General features: G+C 38.2%; 1 protein-coding gene across 2 annotated transcripts in view; it reads right to left on the bottom strand.

Annotated features, from left to right (window-relative positions):
• POC5 (POC5 centriolar protein) overlaps nt 1-10,683 on the bottom strand; it is a 30,173-nt gene extending 19,490 nt beyond the window's left edge. For both annotated transcript variants that reach the window (XM_054811132.1, XM_054811133.1), the window contains exons 1-3: nt 10,653-10,683; nt 5,909-6,008; nt 1,390-1,537 (exon numbers count right to left, since the gene is read on the bottom strand). In XM_054811132.1, the coding sequence (XP_054667107.1) occupies nt 1,390-1,537; nt 5,909-5,992 (232 nt within the window). In that variant the 5' untranslated portion in view covers nt 5,993-6,008; nt 10,653-10,683. The remainder of the gene's footprint in view (nt 1-1,389; nt 1,538-5,908; nt 6,009-10,652) is intronic.
• Nucleotides 10,684-13,585: the final 2,902 nt, after the last annotated feature.

The raw sequence follows: 13,585 nt of genomic DNA, 5'->3' as shown, positions 1-13,585 counted from the left end.
CACCACCCTAATTCTGCATGGGGAGAAGTTACAGAAATGATGTCCTTAAGGACTAAGATTCTCTGTTAGTTTATAAAAGTGATAAAACATTTCTTCTTATGGCGCACTAGAAAGAGACGTATTGGCTTGGTTGTCTGAATGTACCTAAACTCCACTGCACAGACTCGTGGAAAGATACAGAGCATAACCAATACTAACACCCTCACTTAAATCATATTCCTTATTTTAAGAACTTGTTTCTAGCTGACTTATTATACTATATTAACATAAGTTAACTAGATGATAATTGACAGCTTACTAAGACTGCTTTATATTCCAGTGAAAACAACATACAATTCAAGAAGATTTATTTTTATTCGTGGTTCTTTTTCTAACATGAAATAAACAGCTTTCAGCATCTGCATTGCCCTTTGCAATTGCACTAGTAAATTTCTGCTAGCAGAGTTATTCAGCTCTGATCAGCATGGCCAAGAGTTTTTGCATACATTAGCCACAAACAACATTTACTCCAAAACAATTAGCACCAAGTTTACACAGCACTTCAAGGCTGCTTAGTCTCTAGTAGTAAAATTATCGACATATTTTGCACCCCATTCTCCTCTAAATAGTAGAGAGAAACCCATCCTCAAGGATCACAAAAAGAAGAGTGAAGAGAAAACTGTGGGTAAATATTTTTATCAAGAAATAGCATGATAAAGAATAGAAGTTAAAGTAAGTTCTTCCTGATTAAGCTAAGCTCCCTAGTAAAGAAATAATGCAGGTATGATTGCTTACTATTTCTTCTGAAGCAAAATTAACAGAGCTTCCTCAATTTAAATGCTAGTGACAAAAGCAAACAACATATAACCGTAAATACCAGTGTTACTAATGCATCACAAGGCACTAAGTTTATACAGTCCTAAATACCAAGCAATAAAGTAAAACTGGAATAGAGTGACTGAACTAAAGGAGCAAGAATGACATTCATGTAGTGATATGATTAGTCAGTACACAAAGCTCTAAGGTAACTCTTACCTCCAAATAATCATATTTTAACTACTCATTTATTATGGCAGCACAGGTATAAACAAAAACAGTTGTGACCGGTCCAATTTTGATGAAGTATACTGTAAGTAAGGGCACCCCTTTTTGCAATATTACAGCAACCACTTTAAACATCTGCATCACAAAACACAGAGAACTTTATGCACATCAGTACCATGTCTGAAAGCAATGTCAGAGAGAGAACCCTTCAGTGAATATGCCTTCCTAGATATCTTGTTGTGCAAAATGTAAATGTACTATATATGAGCTATGTATATTTTTCAAACAGAAGCTATGAGAAGACTTAAGTCAAAAAAGTTATATCACTGTTCTTGTAAGCCCAACACATAGCTTTGCACATACTACCTGGAGTCTTATGGTGAATGGCATCATCTGTTACACTTGAAAATCTGCCACCTGCTCTCAGTTCTGAAGGAGGTTCTGACCACTTCGAGACACCCTGTTCAAACTTCGGAGTCACTACAGCATAACGAAGCAGCTCTTCATATTCATCCTGTCACAAAGTGAAAAGGAATAATTATAAAACTACAATTACTTTTTTAGAAAAGTAGTTACATGTGGGAAGGAGTGGAAATGTTTTTCAGTAATTTTGAGAGGTTTTTTTAGATTATTATTATTATTATGGTGAAATGAAGAGGATTTTCCTTAAAGTTGCAAAAGCAAGCTGTTTTCCTACCATGATTATAATAATTTATCTTTCTCTTGTTTCATGTTCATTCCAATTACAACTAGATGTACTATAACAGTTACACAGAAAGACTTTGCTAGAAGCCAGAATTGGATACTATAATAGGCACCTTAAACAAAAAACATGAACTAAAAAAAAATTCCAGATCATGTAAGCTATTAATCACCTGATACTATTTCTGAGCATTACTACCACTGCAAAGAAAAACATGTATTTTTATAGCCATGACAAAGACGCTACTGAACACAGTCACATTTCACATGCCGTAACATTACAATATCTCTGGTGGGAGTTCTAAAGCCAATCATCAAAGACATTTGATTATCCAGTATTTTCTTTAGATTAGATATAATTATTCTCAATTTATATTATGTATTTTTAAAATTGCAGAGGTATAGGGAATATGTATATATAACTAATATAAAAGCTTCCCTGTTAAAAATATTATAAACCAATCGAACTTGCATGTGGCATTATACTATATATAAAAGTAAGCCAATTAACATTTTTTTGAAATCTCCTAGTTAAACAGATTTTCAGAATGACAGAGTTCAATGTGAAACTGTGAACAATCTGTATTATAGCTTAAACATGCAATCCAGTAATTAATTTAAAAAGTTCCAGTAGCAGTTAAATGTTGAAACCAATCAAAGCCACTAATTAATCATTTGGAAAAAAACACCAGTTGGAAAGTACTAAATCAGGCCACCAGCAGTCATTTGTTCTTCACTTAATACTATCATACTAATTCTGTTTACTATCCTAATGAGGTCAAACCTCAGAAATCAATTGTGAATTGAAAAATAATTTTCCTCTTCAAGCTGGGGAAAGTTAGAGTGGAAAAAATCAGTTAAAGTTACCAATTACATGTAATATGTTTTTGAATCTACCAGCTGAAAAGGATAATATTTTAAAACTTTCAGTGTAATCCTTACATATATGTAAGTTTCAACTAATTAGAGAACATTTCAAGAAGGTAAGTTTTGTACATTTTAGCTGAATTCTAGTTTCGTTTCAAATTTCCATTTCCCATCTTCTGGCCTATCATGTTAAAATTAAAAGGCTAAATAAATGTATGTGAAGCTATATAATCACAAACAAATACATAGTGTATCTTTTTGATAAGCAAAAGGAAGTATTACATTCCACATAAAAGGTATAGTTAGTTGCAAATCAACAAGTTACCAATTTTTCCAGATCCCTATCTTTCTAAAGAAATACAGTTTAGATTTTATCAGATGTCAGAAGAAGAAAACAGGTATCTTCAGATGAGTTATTCAACCAAGAACTATATGGATCTATACAAAATTCCCTGCAGCAAAATTTCAGCAGAGTAAAAAAGCCAATATATTAGTCTTTACCTTAACTCACTGAAATTCAATGATTGTGTTGAAGACACTAGATCACTTCTCTGTCTTCTTCAAAGAGACCACGTGACCAAATAGCAACTGAAAACTAATTCTTTGCCCCAAACAAGTTAGTTTTTAGTCAGAGCTGATCCAGCATGGCCAAGAGTTTTTGCTTGTACTTTTGTGAGTACCTTATCCATTTCAAGGGGCATAGTAGGTAATATGTCAGGTGCAAGTAGGTGGCTTGAGTCACCCACTTTAATCACTAACACACAGTCTGTCTTACTAGACATCCTGAGCATTCAAAATATACATATCAAGTTATGGCATAAAATTTATCTAGTCTTTCAAGTTCTAACACTCTTATTAAAACCCAAAGAAGCCACTAAGTGCAAGAATACACTCTCTTATGCACCAACAGGAAGTGTCAATAGACAGCATCCACTGAAAAATCTGGAAATAAAGGCTTATACATTACAGTATTACAACACTACTGGAATGAAGTTGAAAGAAAATATGAAAAAAATGTATAGTATCTCAGTTGTAACCAGAAACTTAGACACACACATAAAAAAAAATCCTGGAAACTGCAACAAGAATATGTAAGACAGAGAAATGGAGACATTGACTGATTAAGTGTACACTATGTCAGTCTTAAGTAATCTTCCATAATAAGGACGCTGCAATTGGAATGCAATATTGACCAATAAATCTCAAATAAAAACATAATAAAATAAAATTAACAATATACCTTTGGTTTACTTATTATCTTTGCTCTGCTTTAAACAAAACTTTCAAGCTGTCATGTCAGCTACAAAAGTTCTCTTAGAGCATAAAACTGCAGGAATATAACTCTAAGGCCTGATGGTCAGAGACCTTTAATAATTTAACGCTGACTAGTTTGGTTTTGTAGAAGTAAATAATTAGTGTTGCAACAAGCAAAGGGCACAAGAGCATTCAGAGCTTTGGGTTTTTCCTTCCTTCTTAAAGCATTATAAAAACCTATAGATGCTGCATAGTATTTGTGCTTAGGACTGCAGTCAAGGTTACTAAACAACATGAAAAGAATGGATTGAATGGACAAAGTCTTGCATAAGTCAACTGTAAGTAAACATAAATTCTCTAAGAGCCATTGGATTCTTTTTATTAAGGCCTCTATTTGAAAGCATGAAATTATTAAAAAGGCCCAAACAAAACAAAACAAAAAAGGCCCTTCAAAATTATCTAAAAGGAGTACTTTCCTGTCAAGATTCCTATCGCTTAGCTGTGATCCTAGTGTTCTTTTTCAACAGTAATAGACTCCTATGTGGAGCAGCTGAGGGCGCTGGGTTTGTCTAGTTTGGAGAAAAGGAGGCTGAGGGGTGACCACGTTGCTCTCTAGAGCTTCCTGAGGAGGGGAAGTGGAGAGGGAGGTGCTGAGCTCTTCTCCCTAGGATCCAGTGACAGGACGCATGGGAATGGTTCAAAGCTGTGTCAGGGGAGGTTTAGACTGGACATGAGGAAGCATTTCTTTACTGAGAGGGTGATCAAACACTGGAAAAGGCTTCCTGCAGAGCTGGTCGATGCCCCAAGCCTGTCAGTGTTTGAGGCATTTGGACAATGCCCTTAACAACATGCTTTAACTTCTGGTCAGCTCTGAAGTGATCAGGCAGTTGGGCTAGATGATGCTGGTAGGTCCCTTCCAACTGGAACTATTCTATTCTAAATGTGTTCTCAGCTGCAAAGCACTCATTAATATTAGTTTACTTTATTATTCTCTACAAGGTGACCTTAGAACCTCCTTGGTAATCAACTGGATCATAAAAGAGAATTCTGGTCTTTCAAAATCTGTTGCACAATGCCTTCATCCTGTTTTCTAACTACAAAAAGCATTGGAAACACAGATTAATTACTATTGCTGAACAAAGATTAAGAAAACTTATCCATAAGATATGACCAAAAATAGAGAAGCATATGAACTGCAGAAATGAATTGCCCATAAACAGGTAGTTTGAAAAGGACAAAGACAATTCACATGAAGAACCCACCCTTAATTTAACAATTCATCTGCTATACATGCCCATTCCACCAGGTGACAAAAATGGAGATGCTTTTGTACAGGGTATCTATGTTGGATAGAATTCAATCAAAGGGAAAAAAACCACCACCAAAGGAATAACCAATTACTAAAGGATGAAAATTTGCCACTTTCAGAAGAATAGGACAAAAGACTTTATCCAGTATCTTTGCATCCTCTCAAAAGAATGCTGAGCACTGAAAAGGAAAAAAACCCCACCATTATAATCCCAGCATATCTTGGCATATTTAATGCAGGAAAAAAAAAAAAGCACTTCCTTTCTGAGATTAATCTGGCCACAATCCTACTCCAAGGGAAATAAAACCATTAAAAAAATATAAATCAATTGTTACAGCATCATGTAAGAAGCCTAGCACATACTTACAGTTCATCCCTCAGAAATAATGGGTTTCTGGCCTACCGTGTCAAATTTATGCTTCTTGATAAGATTTAACACACATAAAAAATCACACCAGGAAAAAAAAACTGTAAAGAAAACTGTAGTATTTCACTTGTCATTGATCAACCTCTTAAGTTTAGATTAAGAATTTTCACATAAATTGAAATTTCTGGTGAAATGCACAAAAGGGAATCTAAGTGAAGCTATTTTAATCTCAGATTTGTCTAATTTGCTTCTTTTCACTAACATTTTTATTTTACTGTACATGTGAAACATAAAAAAGATGCAGGTTTTGTTAGATTTCCTCATAATTATCCTTTGCCAAATAAAATGCCATGACAGTGAACCAAATGAGGTTGCCTCTTTCCTACCTGAAGATCTGAAGAAACAGAACTGCCCCGAACAGAGTCTTTTGGCAAAACTGGACTTGTGTTTTTCTCCTCATCTGATGACATTCTGCACAAAGACAGTCTATAAAACAGTAAAAGCTGAACTTCATTTTTCAGTTCCAACATGTTTACTGCATGTTCACCAACATTCTTCCTAGAAAGAGATTTTACTATAGAAACCACATTAACACTCAATCGGTGGGCTAAACTGATCATATAGTCTCATTATATAATGCTAGGTAAGATCTGCCTGATTGAAACCATATTCAAAACATGAAAACACTTCCACTGATTTTAAAAGAAAACAAAGGAAGACCCAAAAGCAACAATATAGAAGTCTTCGATTATTTTACATTGACTGAATAAGTTTAATACCTAATGCTTCTTGATGCACAATGTAAAATTTTGCATCATTGCTAACTAAAATACACTGCTGGAGGAAAAAAAGAGAAACAGATATATCAAGAATAACAGAAGTCTTTATTTACAAATACATTCCTGTGTGCATCCCTGCTTCTTATTCATGCTGTATTGTTTTGGAGCTTATCAGCTTGTTTCAGTACAAAATTGGTATAGAGTGACACAGGAATGACTGAGCCACACTGCTATTCTTTTCCCTTGAACTACCTTTACCACAGCCCAATCTCAGATGATGCCCTGAACACTCCAGTTCAATACCCTGAAGTCTTCACTTAGTGGTCAACACCATTGTCGCTCTACTTTTTTGAGTCTTCTTGCCTTACAGGCCCAGAAAGATGAACAGATATGGGAGGACAAGTAATGCCTTAGGTTCAGGTAATGTCAATCATTCCAGCAATTTCTAAGTAAGACAGTGAGGTATTCTTTGAACATTTGGGAAACAGGCAATGTTGTAGAACTGACAAGAAACTTGAAGACCTTCTGAAAGATATATGTATCTTGTCTACTGCAGCCTTGAATAAGTCCTTCAGTGAAGAACTGAAGCTCTTGTGATAAAACTTCATAGGATATGGGGAAAAAGAACTCTAAAGGATATGGAGGGGAATGAAAGGAATTACAGAATGAGTGGGAACTGAGTATTAAGCAAGATGAATTTGTTAATGAAGGAATGGCAGAGTTATATAGTTGCCTGATGCACATGAAAAACAATCATTAGATATGTTGAGCAGGGAGCTGCCAGCAGAGAGTAAGCACGGGAAGACCACCACCATAACCAGAGGAACTGACTGCTTGCACAATGTAGCGAACAACCATGCAAGGAAAATTTATTTTTAGAGACACCTTAACAACTGTCAATTATAATATTCTCAATTGTTTTTTTTAAACAGATGCATTTTCTGACAGAAATGTTATTTTTAAATTGCTAGTTGCACTGTCATTAAATTGGCAGGAATATCATAATCTTTTTTCAAAATGTCAAAAAAATGCAATAATGTCATAGCTCTCTATATAAGAATACAGATGGAAATTAATTGCCTTTTTGTTCTTTCAGTTATTCTAGATGCTGATTCTGCCTGCACCACAAAAGCTCTCTGCCACAGGTATCTAAACCTTTCAGAATGGGAATTTAGTTTCTGTGCTGAAGATGGATGTTTTAAAGATGGTATAAAGACAATTTTAAATGCTGAGATTTCCTACAGCCCAAGGTTCAAAAGACATGATTAACGTCTCTCTACTTCCTGCTGAGCCCTAACATACCAACCATGTTTTTTAAGTACAAAATATGAAGTCTTTGGGACGTTTACTACTTTTTTGCTGTATACCGGTGTGTAGATGGAAGAAGAAATACTAGATAGATGAGAGAAGAAATACTAGCTTCCTCATCTCTTCCATTTGCATTGTCTCCTGCTCTGATAATTTTCTTCTTTCCTCTCTTCCACAAATTATTCCCTATTCGTTCCTTTGGGTTTGGCCTCTCTACCTAATCAAATAACTTTATGCTAGCACTTCCCCCTTCCTTTACGTGATAAATACTTTTAATAGCCAAAAAATACGTCAGTAACCTTAAAAAGTCAGCTTAAACTCCATATGCCTTCCTCCTCTTGTAGTTTCTCAAACTGTAGGTCCTGAGTACCCTAAAAGTCCTGGAGGTATTCAAACGCATGTTTGCATGTGTGGGGGGGCATGAGGGAGGATCACAAAGGACCAGCTATCTAGCACTTAGAGCAATTAAAGGTGTATTTGCAGCCAAAAATTACAAATACTCTTCTCAGTCCACTTAAAAGGAACTAAACTACCATCAATTCTTCTGAGAAACAGGAGGACAAATGGAGTTTCACATGAACACAGATGAGGCCAAGGAAGTGGAAGGGAGAGGTTTCTTCTGAACAATTAGTTCAATAACTCAAGACCACTGTCCTGACTTCTGTTTTCAGGTTTCTGAGATCATGTCCTCAGCATTCAGTCTAGTGTATCTAGTTCTCTGCTTATCACTGAAACTACTCTCAAGTTTGTGGTCTTCCAAAACTCAAAAGGTTCCTTCATCACAAGTGATGGCACCACTCCATTCCAGACCACTCCTCCCTTCAAATCTATAACTGCAGCTTACCTGTTTGACATTGTCTTACAAGAGTCACTCACTGTCACCTCAAGCTGAGTATGTTTGCCTCCTCTTCCCACCCCTTTTCTTTATACCCATAGACCAGCTCCCCACTGTGTTTGTCCATCTGGTTTGCACCTAACTGCCTTTGCTGACTTGAATGCCACTTTAGATTCCACTAACAGGTTACTACTTAAAGTTCAAGCTTTCCCCACATTTCTGTTTTGCCTGTCTGTACCTCTAATATTTGTGTCTAGAGTCTAACCCTGCATTTTGATTATTGCAACATTCCAGTTGTTGAGGGATATTAGTTGTTTAATGTAAATAAGTAGGTTTTAATTAGAATAAATTACTTAGGATTATAATAGAGTGTGATTTCTGCTGTCTGCTTAGCTTTACTTAGCACAAGTGGCTACATTTGGTGAAGCCTTTTTAAGATGCAATAGAGGTACTTTTCTCACTAATTTTCCTAGTAGTTTTCTTAACAGCCAGTACAGAGCTGTGTTTAGTCTTTGAGTATGGGAAAGTATTTTGATATCACACTGATGTCTGCAAAGTGCTTTTCCCAAGTCTGGGACTCTTGAGTTCTCCATGTTCCACCAGCAAGGGCAGGTGCACCAGGAGTCTAAATCAGAAGATAAGGAGGCTTCAACCTTTGGCGCAAACTGCAAATCAACAAGATAAACTGCAAGTCAACAAGGTAAGAGCCTGCCTGCCCAGACCCAGAAGAAGAATCCAATTAGATGTTAGAAGACACCAGGACAAAAACCACCATTGCACTAAAGGATATGTGGACAGCACATGAGGGATGGGTGTATGGGACCCAAGGGTGTAATTGCCCCAGGAGTTCTTTGTTCTAGGTCCTTCTCTTTGGGAGCACCCAGCTCCGGCTGATCCTGCTGCTGCACCTTTCAATTAAATTAATTATTTTATAAAACCCAACATCTGAGACTTTGCTGCAGGAAACCTAGGGTCAAGCCTGAAGAAGGAGGAAGCACACCCAAGAATAAGTGTGTAGGTGACACCATGAATGGTGTGTGAATGCTCAGGGAACTTCTCCTTTAACATCAGTGAAAATTTCAGTAAACCTAAAATTCTAGAAATCTGCTTACATACAGAACAGATTGGATTACTATGATAAATTAAGATAAATACACTTCTTTTTAGTTGATGTTTACAGGCATCATTGCCACGTCATGCTAAGAATAACTTGTCTGCTTTGATCTCAATGAACAAGCACTAAGTTCAAGAAAATACTCATTAAGTTTCTAAAAGAGAAGTCAAGGGATATTAACTAAGACACCACCTCTGTGTCAACAAGTTGATTTGCTAAGCTGCAAATCATTATATGGTGAGAGAAAAGTGAGAGGAGCATCTTCACACTTACCATGTTCTTCTAATCTTCCCTGAGCATCTGCCAAAACATATGTCTGACTTCATTAAAGAAAGACTCCTGTTAACAACAGTAGTTTCTTCCAAACCGTAAGTGTATGACTACAACGCTAAGACACCTACTTTTAGAAACAGGATGCAACTATAAAGATCTCTGGTCTGACTCACCATAGCTGCTCTCATCCTTAATTTTGAATTGCTTGAGCTATGCTCAGGATTTTGTGCTTTTGGGGTTGTTTTTGACTAAAAGTGATGCTTTCCAAATAATTTAATGTTGCATTCAGATCACAGGACTCACCACCTAGGACAGTACTTAATCACCCAGTACACACAGGACATATTCCTTCTCCTGTACTCCCTTGCAAAGCAACACTGCTCATTCCACGTTTTTAAGTATCTCACTACAGCATCTCTGCAACTACCCTTGAAGCCTGCAGAGCTGATACTGCGGTGGCCACCGCTGTCATGTCAACCAGCGACAATAAGGACAAGCTGCAGGGTGTCACACAGACACCTGGAAGGCAGAGCCGGGTAGGCGCACGGGTGGACCAGCAGGAAGAAGCACAATTCCGTACGTAAACAGGAGATTTTTTTTTTTTAAACCAGGCCTTTAAAGGCAACCAATCCAACTACCCGGGGACAGGTGGTGCCCACAGGCCCCTTCAGAGGGCAGTGGGAAGCTCAGGTAGGGGAGGGCTTCGGCTAAGCCGCCGGGCAGGAACACCGGGGTTATGGAGAAAGTACCGTGGAGACCACGACCACTCGGGGCGCAGCACAACGCCGCCGGCCGCCCCCACACCACCACCCCCCTCTCACCTGCGAGCACCAGGCGCCCCCGGCCGCCGAGCCAGACGGTTTCAAACTATCAGAGCGGAAGAAGAAGCGTTTCTCCGATAGGCTCGGGTGCGCTTACAAAGTATTCTCTGATTGGGCAGTTTGGTGGCAAAGTAGCCAATTAAGAGCTCAGCCGGGGGGGCGGGCGTGACAGTCCGTCCCATCGCCATCCCCCTTTCGCCTACGGCTGCTTCGTCTGCCGCCGGCTCCTGCCTGTCAGCGGCTGCCGCGCGCTGATTGGCGGCAGCATTCCCGGGGCTGGTGCGCGGGCCACCGCGGGCCGTTAGCGGGTGCATGAGCGTGAGGGGCTGCGTGCGGGGCGGGGCGGTCCTGTGGTGCCGTGAAGGGCGGGCGGGGGCTGGAGGGTGTTGGGTTTGGTCCGGTGGTCCCGCGAAGGCTGTGGTGCCTCCGTGGTCCTGGCCTGCGCCCCTTACTGAGCGCCAAAGCGGCTAATGGCCCTGTCACTGCGGGGGGAGGAGGGGTGTAGCGGACCATGCCAGCCTAAAAGCTTGGGCTAGGCAATGGTGGGGGAGCCTAGTGTTCTCCACGTTGGAGAGCAGCTGCTGAAGGGCATTCCTGTGGAGAATGAAGATTTTTTAAAAAAAACAGGATTCTTTGGTGAAACTACTTAATTCTTAAATGTTTCTGTCTATGCTAGTTATGAAGCTAGAACACCTCCAAGAGTATGTGCGTTAAATAATTTTTTGCAGTGATGTTACAGAAGGTGCTTTGGGCTTGTGGTTTCCAGCATTTCTCTCCATTCTAGCCTTTCAATAAAACCTTTTATAGGTTGACATCCCAAAATGGGGTTCTTTAGCCGGTGTGCAAAGAGCCACTAACAGAGTCAAGATACTTGCTTTATTACATGATCTGCTCAGAGAGGGGTGGTAATTCCACAAAGCTAGCACCCCAGTTGTAGTCACATTGCATACTTACACAGTTCAGAATGTTAGTTCTACAATTCGTTAACTCTTTTTCTCGCTTCAATTTAAGGATACAGTACCTCTTAAATTCACTGTGCATGTTCGGTGAGTAGGGATCTCTATCTGGGGAGGGGGTGTATTCAGCACTGGAGGTATGGTTTTCATATTATAATGAGACAGTTCACTCTAAAGACACCAACTAGAGGAATTTTGCTGACTTTTGACTCCCAAGAATGTACATCTCGTTTCGATAATTTGTTCTCTGTTCAAGGTTCCTTTGCTACATCTTATCTAAGTGTGCTCCATTCTAAAATAAATTGGGTATGTGGTATGTTAGTTACATTAGTTATGTCTTTAAGCAGCTAAACAGTTAATTGTCAGACACACTAAGTGATTTCAAGTGTTGAATTCGGTTACCCTGTGGTAGAGCTGTGTGTAGCACACCCCATCTGAGGCAACCCTGCTGGTTCAGCAGTTGGAGCAGTAACTGCTCGGTGTGATCCCTGAGAGAATTGCATTTATTATTTTTATTTCAGGCTGTATTAAACATAAATTCAACAGCAAGTTTTAAAGATTTTCTATCAGGCATCAAGGAGTAGAGTCCTTCTGTTTGCGAGCCTTCATTTGTCTTGATACCATCTTACTTGGTTTTTCTGTAATGCAAGCTGTGACATAGAAAATCGTTTCAAAATAATTTACAGCATTGAACTGGCCACAGCTGTATCATCAGGTATACTAGAGCCACAAATAACCGGGTCAAGCTCCATAATATGTGAATATACCTTATATTGCACCAACGTTTTGTCTGATAACATGAGAAAGATAGCATAGACATAAAATAGCCAAACATCCACAAAATTATAATTTATAATTTGCACTTTATAAACATTTACAGCAATATATGTATCTTGTTCTAGAATCTTCTGCATCTGTGAAACACAGTTAAACAATAAGGAAACCAGCACAAAATTTCACCTCTCTCAGAGGCATTAAGTTCTCCCAAAGTAAGCCTTTTTCCATAGTAAAAAGCCTGCTTCAACATCTGGGGTTTTTTTTTTGGTTGGGTGGTTGGATTTTTTTCTTCAAAAACCCTCTTGGCTATTGCAGCATTCACTTAGTTGCCAATTTTACCTAATGCAAAGCTTCACTTAATGTGGAGTGCTTTTGCTCCCAAAAAGTTCTACTGCTTCCCGCTCTCAGGTCTGAGCCATACAGAACATAATCAAACCCAAGACTTCAGTTTCTCTTTTTAGAGTACTTTTCAAACTGTGTAAGATACATTAATACAAAAATGTCCACTTTCTAGGTCATCTCTTAAAAAAAAAAAAAAAAAAAAAAAAAAAGACCACCACAGCTTCCAGATCAATGAATAGTTTTAAATTATCCCAGGGATGGTTTGGTAAAATTGTTAGGCTGGTAGAAATATGATCTTTATGCTTTTTTTTATTCTTTTTAACAGATTTTTTTTCAGGGATTTCAAGATAAATCTTTTATCATGGCATATATCAGGTATATTTTTTACATTTTCATAACTTTCTTATTTTTATATGTGTTACGTTGTTGTCTGTTGTATTTATAATGTGTTCATGTATTTTTGGTGGAAAATTGATTGCCCAAATCATACCTCAAGCGCAGCCCTAATCACATCCAGGTGGCTGATGTCTGTGTATGCATCAACATAAGATATTTCCTTACCCCAGCCATATGCTTTCATGCAGTAAACTAAATTCTTCCTTCCTACTTCTCTGAAACCTTATCTTTAATCCCAGTCATAACTTCAATCTATAGTAAGTGACCAAGAACTATCAGAATTAACAGAAAGCATTGCCCCTTATCAGCCTCAATTCTCCATTCCAGCCTCAATTCTCCATTCTAGCAATCTACACAGTAACCATATGTTTAGCTGTTCTATTTTTCTTTTCTAAAGACATAATGATAATTTCAGTTTAGGTTTAGCTAAAGAGAGGTGCTGACATTGTTAATATTAAATGC

Source organism: Grus americana, chromosome Z (assembly GCF_028858705.1).
Source record: "Grus americana isolate bGruAme1 chromosome Z, bGruAme1.mat, whole genome shotgun sequence".
In the NCBI taxonomy this organism is placed as follows: Eukaryota; Metazoa; Chordata; class Aves; order Gruiformes; family Gruidae; genus Grus; species Grus americana.
This window is presented reverse-complemented; position numbering and strand designations above follow the sequence as displayed.